Here is a 19,485-nt window from a genome sequence, read left to right as displayed (position 1 = left end):
ATAAGCCAACTGATTCAACTGCATGTGCCACTGACAACAGAATGAATAATGGTGCATATGGAAAACCATACTGCACGTCAGAGTCATTGCAGAGATGCTGCCATCACTCCACATGTGACAAATGTGGCATCTAATGAAGACTGTGCGACTGGCTGCAGCAGTCTTTAATATCCCCATGATGATGAACAGATATTACTGGGACATTACTCTGATGGTGAATGAGACCGTGTCCAAATATTTACTGAACTATGGATCTATTTTTCTTCTGCACACCACCACAGTGGATTAACTCTTTAGGTCTTACAGCCATTTTCAGAGACACAAGTAAATAGGCAGCTGACTGACAGGCATTTCATAGACAGGAGGGTCTGATCTCTCAACTGTGAACTCTCAATATGATGTCTGAACAGACTTCAGTGTAAGTGAGAAGGTCATCATTAGGCTGACCCTGTGCACCAACAAACTCAAGCAAGTGTTTCCTGCTTTACTCTCACTTCCAGCAAGCTCCAGCGGATGTGCACGTCAGAGTTGCCCTACGTTTAACTTTAATCAGTCATGGAGTAGAAACACAGATGCACACAGTTTTGAAATATACATTTTTTTATTTTAGAGCAGCGGTCCCCAACCCCCGGGCCACGGACTGGTACCGGTCCGTGAGTTGTTTGGTACCGGGTCGCGAGAGTTCAGGCTCGGTTGGGAAATTTATGGGTTTTAGGGTTCTTAATCGTTTTTTATTGTTATTTTTGATCGTTTTTATTGTTAACTCTGTTTCCCTGGGTCTTTTCTCGTGTGTTATAAATAAATCTTTTTTGGTGCCGGTACTGGTTTTATTTTGTTGTATTTATCAGCGACACCATGAAAATAAACCGGTCCGTGGCGCAAAAAAGGTTGGGGACTGCTGTCTTAGAGTACTTCACTACTATATTCAGAAGAAACTCTGAAGTCTGTGTACCCCTAAAAGCATTCTCAGCTATAGATTTTTAGTTGAAATCCAAATCCAAAAAATGCACCATCAGGTATTCTCTTTAATTCAGGCACAGCCTGTAACATAACCCTTGTGTCAATCAGAAAAAATAAATTCAATCATCTGCACACTGAAGACCTAGAAGACTGAATTCACGGCTCCTCAGATGAACTCCATCAGATGGACTCCATGAATGGCTGTATGCATTACACTGCAGAACTAAGAGGATTACTCAGCCACAGAAATATAAACCTCTCTTCAAGTATTTATAAGCTCAGCAGTCTCTTTACACTAACAGTGCAAACCTGCTGCTAATTGTTACTACACATCAATCACTACTGGTCCGGGCTTCAGCTTTCGCAGTCAGCACGCTGCACGCAGGATGAGAGTGGACGGTTTCAGCAAGAGCGAAAAATGAGAAGCATCGATTACATGTCATCACATTGAAACAGATTCTTTTAAAGATGTTTGGTGGGTTTTCTTCTTAGGAACTGTTTGCTGCAGGCGAATTGCACAACACTTTGCATGTGCGATCCTGTAGTCAACGACATGGAGCTTAGGTTTCACACAACAGAAAGGTTTACGTTAAAAAATAGACTCGATGAAAGAATCAGGTCCTGTCGCATTCCTTATGCTTTACTCATCATATGATCGTACTGCACATTTAAACAAATTTATGGCAGTTCAGTTTATTCAGTCATCTGTCTGACAGTCATTTTCAAACAGCCTCAACTTTGAGAGTATGGCCTGTGATTGTCCATTTGAGCTTGGCTTAATATCAAGCATCACTCCATTTACAAACTTTCTGTCAATAAATCTGAGATGTGTACCCGATACTGTCAGCAGTGTTTAAGTTTTAGTTGCTTGTGTACTTGATAATGGAGATCATCAATTGGATAATTTAGGAATACAAGAAGGGATAAACGGCAACATTCGCCAGGCAAGGTGACAGATTTTGGAAGAAAATTGTAACAACTTCATTACAGCTGTGTTTAACTCACTGGGATTTGAATCCTAGACCCAGAAAATAAGAAGCAGATGTGTCAAACATAAGGCCCAGGGACCAGAATTGGCACAGAAATTTACACCTTTTCATAAGTAAATAATGATTTTTTTTTTTAAAAAAAAAACATGGGACCACAGTTCTAAAAAATATATAATTTTGGGGGGGAAATGGCAAAAACTTTGCTTTAAAATGACAGGACAGTCAATGAGCAACACATTTATTTTTCACAATGTAAGCACAAAGATTAATTTAATATAATAATGATAATTTTAAAAAAAAACAAACATACTATTGAAAATGCACTTCTTTTTCAAATTTCAAGATATAATAGGGAATGAATTACAATTCAACTTCTTTACACTGACAGACAGGGGAGTTTCATTAGTCTGGCCCACAGCTCAAAGTGGGCAAAACAACAGTTTCTAGCTACCATCAAACAACAACAACAACAGAAGACTGTATTGCTCAATATCATAGACGGCACAAGACGCCCCTTACGAGTCTGAACAGTGAAGCCAACGTAAAAGTACCTCAAACCTGTATCCTTCTCTAGGCTACTGGAGGTTATACCTGAAGTTAGAAAAAATATCCGGTCTTTTGGGGAAATTTCTGGACCTCAGAAAACACCTTTCTATTGAGTTCATGGACTCAGTCACTTATTTTGAGATTTATACATTTCAGTCATTCTAAGAGTCAGAGAGGAGGATTACTCTCCTAACTTGTGACTGACAAGTCATTAGCCAATGAGCCAATTTCACAGCAAGCTCATGAATGTCACATCCAGTTTCAAAAACATCCTCATCTCCAGGCTTCAAAACAGGGCTTCACAAACAAATAGGTGGCGTCACATTAGCTACATCCATCTTTTATGCTCTGTGCCAACTACCAGCTGTCAGACAAATAAAGCCTGTGAGATGGGGTGAGATTAGATTGCACAGTACAAAGAGGAGAAACACAGAAACCCAAAGATGACGACACCGGTGAAAAAGTCTTGTGAGGAACTTACAACAAAAAATGAAAATGAGGTCCACTGCAAATTAATATGCTAGTTTTGCAATCTTTTTCTGTAAATATATATCTTTAATAGAAATTAGATGTGAACACCATGGGCACATGGCAATGTGATCAGCTAACCTAACCAATGAATGAATCTCATTCATTCCACGTTGTGCTTTCGACAACTGATCCTCTTTATAAACACTGTAACATCCATAACTACAAACAATGTCACAACTTATAGACACCTGGCTGAGAGCTAGCTGAAACTGGCATCGCCTTCAGCGCTGACACCCTATTCTCCTCCATCCAACTGTACAATAGCTGACAGGACAAGCTTTAATCTTTACTTAAATAATGGCCCAGTTTGTGCACCCCCAAAACATTTATTAGAAGATTCTCATTTATTCTTCAGATTATCTATTACCAACTTGTCAAATTTTAAAATGGCCGTTATTAGGCTGAGTAGTATCAAGGCTTAGTAGAATCCAAAGGCAGAGATGGTTGTTTGATCCTAGACTCTTCTGGTTCACACAAAGTGTCCTTGGCCCAGAGAATGAACTCCAAACCAACCCCAAAGCATCCACTGGAGAGTGCATATGTTTGATTGGTAAAGAGCCTACAAAGTACAGACTAAAATGTTTTTCAAAAACTGAAGAAGTCACTTGGATGAGTGATAAAATGTTCCTTCCACTAAAAACACAACATCCAGATGAACAGAATTAACTAGGGTCTTCAAATGGACTAAACTGGTGCTCAGTTAGAGTAGAAAAGTGCTAGTAGAAGTACCATCCTTCTCACACAGATTCAAATACATTTTTATTTCCTTACATTAGACTTGAATTGTCAGTATTTGCCTAATAAACCCCTTTAAAGCACTACACTTGCACTGTAAATCTATATGCATACTGCTACCCGTTTTGTAGATTATTCCTGGGAAAAAAACAATACAGGCTGTCTCAAGTGAGGTATTCAAGGGCCAGTTAATCTTCAACTACAGCTTGACAGATTTCTATTGCTGTGCGTGTTTGCAAGAAAGACAACGTTGAACTCTCCAGGTCTGTCATTAGCCACAGCCATATAGGTAAAGCTCTGTCTACACAGCTCGCCACGTTGGAGCAAAGTCGAAACAGGTGGTCTTATCCACAACACGCTCATATGTAGGTCACATGTCAAGCATTAGCTATCCAGCGCAAGGCTAAGATTGCAGGTGAGGGGAGTGACTTAGCAGAATCACTACAGTAAAGCTAGGGCACATGGTCAGTGAAGAAAAGAGGTCAATCCAATTAGTTAGATCTCAGAGACACAAACATCAGGACTCAATCCAATCCCGTGCCAGTCCTACAATGTCCATCCACTTCCAAGTCTCCAGGCTTATATTATGAAGTTACTTTGTCATTATGACTATGTTAATAGCATCTGACTCACAGCACACAAAGTCATATCTTTTAGTTCAGCCAGGGTGTGTCCCATGTTACCATTTGCTTGTAACATATACACTTATAACTTAAAAATGAATCCATATTTGCACTTCTGACTTAAAAATTTAGTGCAAATTTAGAAATTAGCCAGGGTCTTTTTAGTATGTTTGTACATTTATGTTACCAAGACACTACAAATGAAAGGGGGGGGGGGGGTTACAACAAGAGACAAACACCAAGTGAAATCCTTGTTTGCATGACAGAAAATAAGGAGTAACAAGTGTGCATCCACATCAAAGGGAAAAGTCAGTGTATCAGTGTACCAAGAAGCTGTATTTCTCAGCCTACATCTCTTAATGATTTAAGCCTGGGGTCAGTGAGCAGGAGTCATGAGGAGAACCAAATCTCCACACTTACTAAAGGCACCGCAACACCTCTTCAGAGTCTTTGTTTGGGAGAGTTAATGAGTCATTCACATTACCACAGGCCATTTTCCCAGAGTACAACAATTTATTCTTAGCCTGACAGTGACATTTATCTTCTCACTGGGATGGGCCAGAGGAGATATACAGACCGCTACTGTAGTTCTGGGCCAAGACAGGAAGATGGGGATCAGGAATAAGGAAGATGATGATTTCCCTGTGCATTTCCTGCAATGATAATTTATCATGCACCCAAAAGTCAAATCTTATCTTTGCTTAAACTTTAATTCACCTGTGTATCAAAGCCAAAAGGTGACTTCTTGCCATTTAGCATTTGACTTTCCTCAATTTGGCACACACTAAGCCAAAATACCAGGAAATATGCAGTGCAGGACGTGTCTTGCCAGCATGCTCAATCCATGACTCTGGAGTGACATCCCTCAAGTTTTCTGCTGCGTTCCAGATGTGTGCAGTGCTGGGTTTCATTACACCACATCTGGATACGTGGGAAGCGCGATGACCACAAGCCACAGAAATCACGAGAATCCTGCAGCAGGGGTCACCTGCGAGGATTTATGTAACTGAAGTGAGGAGTGGAGCGCTGCTTCTCAATCTTTATGTAAGAGATTTCACTGATACTCACTGAAACAGGTGGTGCCCCAGAATCTGCTTTTGTAATTAGGAAGGTATGCTAAGATTCACTATTATGGTATGACCTGAATAAACAACATCTAGGTGGCTACAGGCCAACAAAGTCTCAGCAACAAAAGGAAGCACACAGATCATGTATCCTAGGAGTTTTGTTTTTGTTTTCTTTTAGAACCAGAAGAAATAAAACAGGCACTTTAAATCAATTTCACCATATTCTCACACCTGACAATGTGCGTCATCACCATTTCCTAGAGTCTTCGATTGTCCACACAACCATTAAAGACCTCAAAATACAGAATGACTGTGTCTGGCAGTGTGACTATTACGTCAAACAGAATAAAGCTTTTTCTGTCCATCGATATATACATGTGTGGCACACTGATGCAGGTGTAGTCGGGACAGCAGAACAGCTGGAAAGTCTCATAGCAGGTGCTGACTGTGGTGTGTGAGTGTGTACGTGGCCGACGAAGCACCTGCAAACTCTGGCAAACCGCAGCATAAATAAAGAGGCTGTGTGGGACACAAACAGGCACTTTGTTGGGCTGCTGCAGACGTCTGCTGCTGATGAGCGACTAGATGGGTCAAAAAGTGTAATGAGAGAGAAGACATGATAGTGCACAACACTACAAATGCCCTAAAAATATAAAAAATAAAAATGTAGTTTACTATCCATAATCTAGTACAGATATATTTACATCTGCACCTCTATAACAATCAGCAGATCTAAATGGATGATGGGTAAAAAGTTCAATCTCAACTTTTGTTTCGTTTTGGTGCAGCACAAATAACACTAAGAAGTCAAACAAATCACTGCGAGCCCTTTGTAACTGATGTGCTTCTACCAAACCTCTTTGTAACCTCAGGCCTCTCACTGCTACAGCCAGAGTCAGAAGCAGTATCTTTTTTGTGCACACAAGTTGACAAAGCAGGAACGGTATGTACTCCTCTTATCCCAGCCACTAGTAGCAGTCCTGGTGTATACAGTTTCAGGGAAAAATAGGAGCTTGGCACCAGGATGAGATAAACACAAAGTGAAATGTAACAGCTGGAGCTGTTGGCATTCATTGTCCCGCTGAGCAAAAATTCTGCTGTAATAAAGTCTGTGGTTTCTGATTACCGGTTTTCATGTCAAATTTCGTTTCACAAAACTAGCTGAAGAAATAACTTTTAAACACAGATCCCAAAAAAGGACAGAATATAGTGCAACTCACTGCTTTCAGTTAACCTAAACCTTATAAAGTTGAAGGAACTTCCTTAAAAGTATAATTTTTTGTGTTCAGCTGCAGTAATGTTTACTGATGTTTTAGAAAAACAAAGTACATCCCCATCGTTTGTCATTTTCATGCCACAGAAAACCTCATATACTATATATAGCCAAAAAAAAACGGGTTTGCCCGTTGCTAGGTGGCTTCCAGGCAACACAATGGAGTCATAATATCTGTCATAGATAAGAACCTTTAGGAAGTAGCTGTGTGGAGTTGACGGCCAAAGAAACAAACACACGGATATTCTCTATATCATCACAAAATGCAACGCAATGAAAAAAAATTGAAAGACTTTAATTTCCTTTTCATTTTAAAACAAATAAGTTATTAACAACAGTTTGGTCCTACCTAAATGAGTCAGATTTTACTCTTGTCTCACTGATTGCAGAGATTCACTGAAGAGAAACTTTTTATATGTAAACGTGGGAACATGAAAATGTCCTGATAAGTTTTTTTGTGGATAAATGTGTTCACATAAAAATAATCATATGTATATATGAGAAGAGCGAAAATGGATCGTTGAATGAAACGGATGAACCAGAACTGGTTTGTAAAAATGCTGCAGCTTCAATGGTGTGGAACTGGTTTAGCTTTCGTCCGTCAGATACACAACAAAGCACTATTTTTGGTAGAGCATGCTAGCGGGCCGTCGTTATTACCGTGTTGTTTGGAAAATACGGCACACTTAAAATCAATCCTTTGATTTTTCTGAAAAAAGACAGAGCCCCTTATAATCCCGTGTGCCTTATGTATGAACTCGACTGACCTCGAAACGATTTTATGTACACAGCGCTGTCAAAGGTTTCAGTACGACTTTGCTAAGCTACGAAGCCGCACCGCTTGATGGATTGGAGCTTTACGGCTATCGTAGGCGGAGCCTCGCGGAGTGATACGTACTGCGCTTCAACATAATATTACCGTATTGTGTGTGTATAACCTCTTTTTAAGTTTTGTGGATATTAAACATGGTTATGCTGAGGATGTGTCGGCCAGTTTCCACTGGAAATGCCTTTTGGTTAAACTGTCAGCAAGGAATTTGCATTTTCACTGTTAAATTTTTATATAACTTTAATGGACTTAAAAAGCTGCTTGTTTAAGTGAAAATACATTGATTTTTTTTTTTTTTTTGCACTAATAAAGTTGAGGAGTTGTAAAATATTTTGTCTAGTGTCAATTATATCGTCAGTTATATCGTTATCGCAAATTTTAAAATGTATATTGTGATAGATATTTGTGGTCATATCGCCCTGCTCTAATACATATATACATTTTCAGAGTTTCTTTTACTTTCATCGGTGCTTATATTTGGGCTGATTTATTATTTATTTTAATCAATATTGAGGTCTCAATTAATTAACACATCTACTCTAACAGAACCTTGAAATGTAGAAATTTCAGATATTCAAAATTCCTTAAAACCTACCATACCGATTAATGACAAAAAGAAGTGGACAAAAAATTTATAGATTTGAAAAACACAACCTTTTCTACAATATCACACTTAAACTTTAACCTCCTAGGACCTGGCGTCTGCATATGTGGACATCACATTTTGGGTTATTTAGACCAAAATACTCAATTTTGCTCTACATGGTCCTGATATCCACTTACAAGGACATTATACTGCTACTGTTCTATCAAAATTTTAAACGAATATCCTCATATGTGGCTCTCATTTTTCTGAAAAACAAAAGCTAAAATAAAAAAATAAATCTGGTAATTCTTTGTTTTTACATTCATCGGGCCCCAGTATGCCCAAATATCAAAGAGAAATCAAAAATGCATGCCGTGGAAGAGTTTGGGTCTTAGGAGGTTAAAAGCCCACTAAACATTTGTTCCACTAGCTTCTCAGATGACAAAATGTGAATTGTAACGTAACATGGATATGAGATATTTCCTGATAAGTTGGTGTTATGAGATGACAATTAGAAAGATTACAGAGGGCGGAGGAAGGATGTGATTCGCTGGACGAGATAAGAAACATATCTTATTAAGTAGTGCAGGTAATCTGTCCACCTTTATTATTTTATACATGCAATCAAAGGTAATTGAGCCACTGAGAATAGCCACATGATACAGAAAAGACGACAGAAAAAGTTTACTGATTTGAGATGATTGCAAATATGATGTGTGATGAATCCCACACCATTGGAAAAAAGAAAAAAGACATGAGCTTACTTTTTGACAACTTTAACTCAAGTCCAGTGAGTATCAGTTGAAAAACACCTTACATGTTACTCGATCAGGAATACAGCCCATGGGCCAATCCCACTGTATAAGCAACCAAACTGGCCAGTATTACACTGTTGACCGTCGTTTAACCTGAATAAAACACACAGCACTGTAACTTTATACTTAACAGCGGGATAGTGCACATGAATGGCGCTCAATCATTCCCATTTCTCTTCTTTTTTTTTCCACCTTCACAGTCTGAAGAAAACATTTTCAGGGCACAGTAAATCTCACTCAACCCCGCCCAGTTTAGGAGAAGCTGTAATACATACTAATCTACTCGGTATTAGTGGGGGCTCTGGGAAGATTGCATTAAATATGCGAGTGCAGAAGTGTACTGAGGTAGCAGTAAAAGAGATGCTGAGCGGTAAAACTGTTGACCTGAGATGACTCACAGTGGGGTTGTTTCTTTTGGCTGGGAACACAGAGGAGCACAACAGGAGCTCCTGCACTCGCTTGTCCAGAGAGGTCTGGCAAAACCAGCAGCAGTGCCCTGGAGCTCAGGCGCCTTAAAGTGTCCCTGAAGCATTTTACTTGCATACACACCATTAGCCGTGTTCCTTCAGTGATGCCCTGTGACATCTCCTTGGTCTCAGAGAGCTGATAATGTTCAGTCAGAGAGGTCGGTTTGAGGTAATCTCAGCACTCTCCCTCTTGACCCTCAGCAGACAGCTGAGCTCATATTAAACTCACTTTTGACAAGTGCAAGTAAAATAACCATGACTCCTTGGTTCTTTCAGGCATTTAGTCTCTGAAACAAAACTGCTGTCTTGTATCAATATCATGAAAAGACCAATCATAGATCCAACTTGCTTTACTGTATAAACATTGTGCAGGTATCCTTCAGATTTTTTAAGAAGTCCATTCTAAAGAGGACGTGACAAAGATGGAACATAAACAGTAATATGCCAAAACAGTTAAAAAGCAATAATGCTGTTTAACTGGAGGTGTTAAGCCTATCTGACATTTTTATACCTACTTCAGACATCACTCCCCTAAAGCCTGAAGGCCTGATAGGTTTACATTTAGATTAAAAGCTTGTTTGCGAGTTAAACTACAGATGACATTTGACCACCAGTAACCAACAGTACAACCAAAGTACAGATACATTTTTGAAAAAGAAAAGAAAGAAAGGAAGATGGATCCTCAGCATTCATCTACCCAGGATGCATTAGACACAAAAGCTGAGAGGAAAGGTAAAACTATTATGCAGCACTTGCTGACCTCAGTTTTGTGCACTAAACTATCATTACTGATGAGTATATGCTTTAAAAAGTCGCCTTGAGGCGACTTTTGTTGTGATTTGGCGCTATATAAATAAAATTGAATTGAATTGAATTGAATTGAGTACCCCTGAACAAATGTGGAACAAGCAGACAAGAGCTAATAGACTTTAATATAATACTTCACCTTCACCCAGAGCAAATCATGTAACACTGAATTTGTAAAACATGTGGTCAAAACTTCCATACCATACACAGTGCCACATGGAGACAAAGAGGAAGACACACCAAACTATTTCAAACAGCGAATTCCTATACGCAAGTAAACAGGAATTTAAGGCTTACTGTCAACTCAGTCATGGCGCGAGAAGGTAAAAAACGTCAGGAATGACAGACAGCAGATAAGCACAAAATCAACACTAGGTGAAGCATTTGTCCTATTTCATGCATGCGTGTATTCATCTGCAATCTCTCGGGTCAAATGAAGTCCAAAGCTTCAGAGGGCAGTGTGAGTAAAATACATTTATTCCCCCTTCAACGTCTAACCGAAATTTGAAGGCTGTCATAGCTCTAACTGCCTTCATTTTAAAGGTTATTTACAATGAATCAAAACACAAGCTGTGTTTATCTAACTGGAATAACATGTCCTGACAGAGTGCGTTTTCATCTCCTTCTCAGTTATATTAATTGAAACAGTTGAGGGACAGAGCTTGTCATGATCTTAACACGTAACCGCAGCTGCTGGCTGGTTTCCAGACTGATCCCCTTTGTAAGTGATATCCTGTATCACGAGTTTAAAAAAGAAAATGGAAAAAACTGTCTCTCTAGCTCGGGGTGGTTTTGTCCTTCAACTGACAGTGAAAATGTCTGTGTGCTCTGCCTTGTATAGTATTCCTTTACTTTAGGGTGATGCCTGAGCACTGTCCTGGTCTTTTAAATGAGTCATTCCTAAATGACCTGGCCCAAGTGTGAGGGGAAATGACTACGTTTTTACTTTTGTCAGAGTAAATGAAAGCAAAAGTTACCACCACTAAAAAACACATTGCAAGGAAATTAAAGTCGCTCACCGGCGAACACTTTTTTCTTACTTGATGGTCTGTAAACCTGTGATCTGTGTTAGTAAAGCGCTCTATGCTGCTCATACAAGCAATCATACATGTCACCACTCTGTGAATTGCCGTAATCCACCACATTATCTTAGATTTGTATTTGACAAACCACCACGTGTGGTCCATTTTTCCATTGTTTTTTTTTCAAATCATTAGACTCTATAAAAAAAAAAAAAATTCTACTTGAATTTGCTTGTTTGGCGTTTCTTAAACCTAAATTCTGATTAACACTGGCATGACATAATAAAAACTGGATTTCCCTCCATACCAGCTTAAACCAGAAGCATTATAATGGAGACATTTGGTAGTCACAAAATCCTGAACTGAGGTCTGTGGAAATATTCTGTCACCACAAAGATTGTGGGAGCAGAGGGATAACTTCCAGGAGGAAAACAAAAAAAACTTTTTATAACCTTATTTGGGGTAAAAGCAGCAAATGTTTCAAAAGCTTTTTAATGAAATTTTATTGTTGAGTTAATTTATGTTACTACCTCAAAATAGATGCTCAACAAAGAGCTGCTGAGTGTCAAGAAAAAGGCTTCCAGAAGACTGTTTAAATTTTCTAAACAGATTTGCAAAACTGTAAATTATCCATCATATATTTGGGAGTGTGAAGGAAAGGTCAGTCAAGAAATTGAAAGAATAATCAAAAGAAGTTAGGTGTGCAACTAAAAATACCTAAAATGCAACCCAACTTCCAAAGAGATGTGGCCTTTTACAGTCGGTCTCAAGGAGAGATGAGGAGCAGCTGCAGTGGCGCTCCTGAAGAAGCACAAACAGACTGATAACCACCAAACCGACAGGCAGTGTTAAGGTAAACGTCAAGTTTACGTTCAAAATTCTTTACATTAAGCTGATAGCACATTAACACCAACAGAAGTTAAAACTCTAACATGGATTTTATTTCCACAACTAAAAAGAATCATGTACTTGTGTTTTTTCTTAAAAGACAAGCTTAAAAGAAATGAGACAAATTATCCCTTTGAGGAGACTTTGTTTGATGTTCCTTCCGCCCTTCCTTCAGCCTCTTTGCAGTAGCGCCGCACCTACAGTCTCTGCATTAATCACCAGCAGGCAGATATGCAATCTTACTGTGCAAACAATTAAAGGCTGCTCCTCTGCACTTAAAACTATTCACTCACGTTGCCGTGTTGTGGATTAACTCAACATGCTTACACATTAACCCCAGAGTCGCACAAATGAATGGCATTCCTTAGAGCTGCCTTGCTTAAACACAGGGTAATGAATGTGGTGTAGAGCTACTTGTTGCATGACTTGTTGTTTTGCTCGTCACCTTTGAAGTTGGCTTCTAATCTACTACTGTCAATTTGACTTAGCTTTGATAGCGATGGAAACAAATTACCATGTGGGGAGAGACTTTAAAAATACGCACAATGCTTAACAAATTTATTCGACCACCACCCAAAGTAAGGTTTATGCCACAGCAGGCTTAGATTAAGAGTGATGCTAATTACAAAACTATTTTTTATGTTTATGTAATGGTTCATCTAACAGCATGCGCAAGCACTTTAATCAAAATTATCTTGCTATATTGAGCCATATAAACCTCAATTTATATTTTTTTATTCATTCCCCACTTACATTTGTTTCCTGTGTCACGTTCGGGGTACATCACCTGTACGTAAGGGTCACCAAAATTGAATTTTGTCAAAGACGGCACTGAACACGGCATCAAGAACCTGAAAAGGTCCCGCGGGCCTCATATTTTTAATGCTAAAATTTAATTGCTATTGTTTTTCATGATTTTCAAATTTACCTTTTTACAAAACAGGCTTAAAAAACAAAACAAAAAAAAAAAAGCAAAGCGCACAAATATCTTTTGATTAACTTGTCAATCTGCAGTTATTAACAGAAACATCAATATTATGCTTCATCAATTTCTGACTTCCTTCTAAATTTCTAAAAATATAAGCATTTTCTTGTTTTATGATACATGACCGAATGTATTTGTTACTGTATATACCCCTCTTTATACACTGTATAAAGAGGGGTCCTACTCTATTATGCCCTATCATAATATTTTAATTCAAGTTGTTTGACAGACAATTTAACAAGGTCATACAGTCAAGCTGGTTATGCTGCGATGAGGAAATACTAAAATACGTCAGGAAACATTGCTCTGAACATTGTGAGTGTAAACAGCAGGTGATCAGGTAATGTGACAATGAGTAATACGACCTCTCATTAAATACAACTACAGACTAGAAACGTGTATACAGATGAAGGGTGTTATGCAGCTTTTTTAGGAATTTAGATCATGTTGAGAGATATGAAAACTATGTGCAGTTGTGAACTTGTCAAAGACTATTGAATGGTATGAATTGCATACCAGTGGCTCAAGAAGAAAAAGAGTACAATGCCTTTCTATGTCTTAAGTGACATAATTGTGTCCTTCTTAACCTTTGGCTGGGCCTCTACCTTGAAACAATAAATCCAGTGTGCTGGTCAAAAGAAAGAAAAATCAAAAACTACAACTGTAGCACTGATAGGCTACTGACTGTTTGCAGATAGAGCTCCTCTGTGCACTAATATAATCCCCACACAGCTGGACTAAACATGCAATAAACCTCTGTATGAGGGCAGACACAACTGCAGGCCAACCAGTTGTGGCTAACCAGTGTTGTGTAAAAAACCACAAAGAAACTCACATTCACTTCCAGCCATTTTGAGTATATGGGCAAAAATTAACAGGCCAACAGAATTTGAAAAAAAGAAAAAGTGGACATGGTAACCATTAAATATTACCTACAGACGTTATTCTCCCAGTTTCAGCTAAAGTCAAAGTCAACCAGGCTGCTCTATTAACAAGAGCCATCAAGGTTTTAAGTGAGGAAAAGTTACGTTTTAAGTGGTCAGTTCAAGGACGAGAGAATCTCGGAGAATCAATTTAAACTGCAAAGCTAACAGAGACATGATCAGGAGAGCTGAGGTCTGTATGCAAAACAGGTATTTAATAACACACTTCAACTCCAGTGTTATAGAAGCTTTTTTAAAATAGTTTTATGACATAATCAAAAAATTGTACCATGACGTCTGATCTTCTAGGGTGGGGGGGGGGGGATCAAGTCTCAAATTATCCATTTTGTACTTCTTCTACGAACCAGCACTCCTTCTAATGGCCATTAGAAAGAGTGCTGTGATGGTATAGATGTGCATGAGAAAACAGTCCCAATGCTCGACTGATTTATGATCTCAGTTAAACACTTTCCTTAGGAGAGTGTGGTTGCAAATGCAGGTTTTAAGTATTACAGACATCAAATTGATGTTCATTATAACAAAATTCCCAGTAGGGCTGTTCGATATAACGATATATATCGGATGATGATATAAAACCATCTATAGTTTCTAGGGGTGCAACGATACAACAAAATTCACGGTTCGGTTCGGTTCGATACTTTGGTGTCACGGTTCGATATTTTTTCGATACAAAAAAAATGTTCATGCCTTTTTATTAATTTGTCATTTATTAAATTTTCACGGCACATTCTGCACCACATCTCTGTGCGTTCATCATTTGTTTGAAGCCAGCTCACCTCCTGCAACCACTTTTCCGAGAATACGTGCTTCTTTTGTGGTTCGGACTCCTTCTGACATTTCTTTGGAGGTGGAGGAACATCACAGTAATTGCTTAAAGGAGCTTCTTCGACATCTTTAAGAGTTCTAAACAAATGTCTGTCCTCCTCCTGAAAATCTTATGTACGCAAACACGCGTTGCAACTTCTTATCTTGTGCGGGTTTTTATTTTGACAGCGAATGCGCACCTGCGGACCACTTATGTGCAGCCCTGGTTATTTAGCTCGTCATATTGCAGCCACAGAAATTCTTTTGTCCATGAAACCATAAAGCTGCACTTTCTTTTTGCCTTATAGTCTGATTTGTCATAACTTTTCCGTTTTGTCACTTCTTCACCCTGACCTGTCTTATTTGGCTCAGCAGAACTAAAATATATATCCTGCTGCTTTTACACACGCACTAACATAACGCTCAGCGATTCTCTGCGCGATCAACCTCTCACATGTTTAAGCTGCAGGAGATTTCACTTGTCATGTTTGCATAGTAAGCTAACGATTGATAAGACGATGTCAGAGGAATTGGTGCGCAAATTATCATTACTCACCAATCAGTACTGTCGCTTTCTATACACATTTCACGCGATTGCAAAGTGAAAGCAAAAAACAAGCGCAAATTCAAACGCGATTTCAGTATGTCACATATTGACAGTGGCCGATGCCAATGACATAATTACCCAGCTACATTTCCGAAAGAATGCAAAAGCATTGACATATATTTTTCCTTCCTACGATAGGCCGACGGGCAGGGCAGAGATAGATTTTGGTAGCCCGACTGGAAAAAAGCCCCAGGACGTCGGGCTAGCGATTTTGCGAGCCCTGTATCTGATTGAGGAATCACTCATCTTTGGAAAAGAGAGTTTATTATGGAGAAATGTCTCTTTCCAAAATAAAAGCTATACTATACGCTTCTTCTGGGCTATATTCTCAGCAGCATATTAAACATATCAGGTCCCCATAAGGAGAATCATGTGCTAACGGCTGTCTAAATGACTCGGGTAAAGTTTGTAGCATGCGTGCTTGTTTTTGTCTGCTTCCAGTTGTCTTTGCACTAGGATGATGTCGGAGTAAATGTGCAGTCATATTGGTTGTGTTCCCACTAGTGCTGTCAGCGTTAATCTGAAATGACGTTAAGGTCACAACACGGCAAATCTCCGTTAACGAGCTACCGCGGATCGCCTCATGAGTGGGGCTGGAAGACGTCAACACATTAACGAGCTAACTGCGCTAACACACTAGTTCCCACCAATTGAGCATTGCTGGCACATCCAACATACTGTTTTACTTTTGTCCATGACACGCTTACCTTCAGGGTCATACGTCACATGAAAACCAAAATAGTTCCAAACGCCAGATCTGAATGAGGGTGGGGGAGGTTCAATTTGCCATGTTGCAACGAGCTTAACTTCTGTCTAGCTAGCTTGCCCTGCGCTCAGTGAATCTGTGTTCGACTACTCCGCCTAGGCTGCACTGTCGAGCGCAGATCCACTGAGCGCTCAACACAGACAGCATCGTCAGAAGGAAAGTTGATAAAATAAATTAAAAATGTTGTATCGTTCGATACATATGCGTACCGAACCGAAAGCACTGTATCGAACGGTTCGATATCGATACGAGTATCGTTGCACCCCTAATAGTTTCATATGACGCCATCGTTTGTTTTGTGGTGTCGCAAAATAAACTGTTTACTGCAATATTTTTTCATCATTTTGATGGTCACTGTAGTGGCTATATTAATTGGTTAAAGTTCTGTCTTTCTCTTATATTTAATATGACCACACTAAGGACGGACAAGCGCCTGTTTTTACACGTTGTCGTTAGCAACCACAATGGTAAAACAACGGCGTGGCTCAGCCGTCCGCTTGTTTGTTTTGCATATTAACCTTTCACAAAAGCTCAAGTTCCTGTTGAGACTTTTCAAAATAAACTGAATCACGTGAAAGAGTATGCAGAGAGTTTACGGATGAGAAGCGTTAGGTGCTAAAAAAAAAACAACAACCTTAGACTCAAACGTTAGAACAGGCTTTCCAGAGCATGCCGTGTAATAAATACAAAGAAAACGGCGGCCATTACAACTTATGTCTAAAAATGTATAGCTTCATGCATCGGTTAAAAGTCTGAACTCCAGGTACACAGTGCCCAGCTGAAAACACTTCATGCAAGTCGAGCTGCCCGACATTCACAGAATTTACAGAAAATGTTACATTTTTGTGATTTATATCGTTATCGGGATGATAGATGTCTTATATCGGGATATGAGATTTTGGTCATATCGCACAGACCAATATGTGCAATATGACTCCCATATACAGAGTAAAATAGACAAAGCACAGTATGCTTTTGGGTGTGGCTAGCTTGCAACTGAAAAACAATGAAGGTTTCTCAATTAGTTCCACCCCTTATGGTTTCAAAAAACCAAAAATGGTGTCCGCCAAACATGCTAAACTTGAGGCTTTAAACAGAACTTAAACATATGGGTGACAGCATTCCTGTTCCTCTTATGTATACATTGCATGACTGAAACCCAGTGACTGTATGTTTTGCTTACCTCCAATACTGGCCCCGCCCCCAAGATGATCTGCTCCACTCCACTAGCAAAACCCTTCTGACTGAGAGCAGTCAGATGATGAATGAGGAAGTTTGTGCTTTGCGTCTTCCCAGAGCCGCTCTCCCCAGATATAACAATGCATTGATTCCTCTGTCTCTGCAGCATGGCGTGGTAAGCCACATCCGCCACGGCGTAAATATGTGGCTCCAAATCTCCCAGTGTATGATTATCATACATCTTCACATACTTGGGGTTATAGATGGGCAGGAATTTGAAGGGGTTAATGACGATGAGGATGCTTCCAACGTAAGTGTAGATCTTTTCCTGGCGGAAGCGCGAGCGCAGGTTGTCCAGCAGCGTGCGCTCGTTGAGCTCTGGCAGGCAGCACATATCTGCGTGGTCACCCTGAGATTCAGGCTGTGGCAGCAGTCCACGTTCCATCAGGCGCCTGCGCTCCTGTGTGACCTGCAGCCACATCTGAAGGCTGCCGCCATAGTGAATCGAGCCATCCAGATTCTTCTCCCTTAGCAGGAAGCGGTAATCCTCGCCACCTGACAGCGGCCGGTGCTCTAGTGCGATACGGGGCCAGAGCATCATCCTCTGCACGGGACAGTCGTTGGGGTTCAGAATCCATTCTTCACCTCCAAATTCTTTCACCTCAGCCAGAACATAAAACTTGGAGCGGTCCAACTTGAGCCGTTCAATGACACGTTCAATGGCTTCAGCGGCTGTGGTGGTCTTGCGGGCGCTGATTGGGCAGTAGATTGTGCCTTCTGCCAGGGCGCCTGGGTAGATGCGCACGGTTAACTCTGAGTTCTCGAAGCGCGGCCGACGACCCAGGGTGCCCATGCCACCAACGCCATCACGAGCACTCATGGTGGATCAGGAGCTCCCATTAGCAGCAGCCCGGCACTGGCATGTTCTTAACTGTGTCGGAGGATCCACCAATTCAAGACATTACCACTGCAAAAGAAAGAACAAAAGGTTGATTTAAAAAAAATAACAACTTGATAGCTTGATCAGCCATTTTTCTTCTAAATCAACAGCCAGACTTATTTATTTATCATGACAAAAGACATGAAAAAATAAACTTCTGTTCAACTCATCATAGCAGACTTAATCTAACATCAACAAGTACAAATGCATTTTTTAAACTCCTGGACGCTTTGAGAACGTCTCTGGGCTAAAACTGAAATGAACCTTCGAAAATCTAGTGAGTTAAGGCCACGCATTTCAGCGCAGCTCTCTGCAATCTGCCCGATTACAAAATCTGGCAGATTATGACACAAAGACCATGTGCTGTTATGTAATCTGCCAGTGGGCCAAATTTTTTTCCTGGATCCTGACATGTATACTCATAGAAAGGAGAGGCCATGAGGATCTACAGGATTACCATTAGCACACACCCACACTGCCGAGCACACACACATAAGCTCTTGCCAGCAGCTGCCATCCTCTTTACTCTATGCACAATCACGCCATTCACAAGTTCCCGCTTTAATACACAGCAGAGGGGCATCACGGGGCGAGCAGAGGCCACGGAGAGACGAGGACAGGAAAAGAGCTGGAATTAATGACCAAGCTGCTAAGCAAAGACCACACCTGACAGAATCAATGAACCTAAAGTTGCTCTTGAGAGGTCAAACATCCGTGTACTCTTATATAATAAAACTAAAAAATACAGCAGCCCACATCACCTTTTGAAACAAATGATAAGAGTTCATATGCACTACACTGTGTTCAGGTACAATCAAGCATTGCAAGAATACAGTGATAGGATGTAACGTCTGCTTTTAAAAAACAAGAGAGAGCGCTGGAGGCAAACTGTAGATTTTTGTTCATGTTCAGACTTGCAGTAAACAAACCTCATAATTACTTGGCAAATATGATCATTTATGCCATATAAGACTGAAATTTAAAAAAAAAAATTAATTAAGAACAAGGGAGACAGATTATTTTGGTATGTGTGTCTACCAACCACATCTGAAGCCTCGTCTAACGATGGCAACATTACAGTCTTGTGTGTCATCACAGCCACACCCATCCACACCCACATAT

General features: G+C 40.0%; 1 protein-coding gene across 4 annotated transcripts in view; it reads right to left on the bottom strand.

The window, feature by feature from the left end:
* Positions 1–19,485, bottom strand: part of myo9aa (myosin IXAa) — a 99,263-nt gene that overhangs the window by 59,851 nt on the left and 19,927 nt on the right. For all 4 annotated transcript variants that reach the window (XM_087840650.1, XM_087840654.1, XM_087840659.1 and 1 more), the window contains exon 2: positions 17,428–18,390. In XM_087840650.1, the coding sequence (XP_087696776.1) occupies positions 17,428–18,303 (876 nt within the window). In that variant the 5' untranslated portion in view covers positions 18,304–18,390. The remainder of the gene's footprint in view (positions 1–17,427; positions 18,391–19,485) is intronic.

Source organism: Neolamprologus brichardi, chromosome 1, assembly GCF_056152115.1.
Source record: "Neolamprologus brichardi isolate AB-2024 chromosome 1, ASM5615211v1, whole genome shotgun sequence".
Taxonomy (NCBI): Eukaryota; Metazoa; Chordata; class Actinopteri; order Cichliformes; family Cichlidae; genus Neolamprologus; species Neolamprologus brichardi.
The sequence above is the reverse complement of the archived record's forward strand: the minus strand, read 5'-3'. Positions and strand labels throughout refer to the sequence as shown.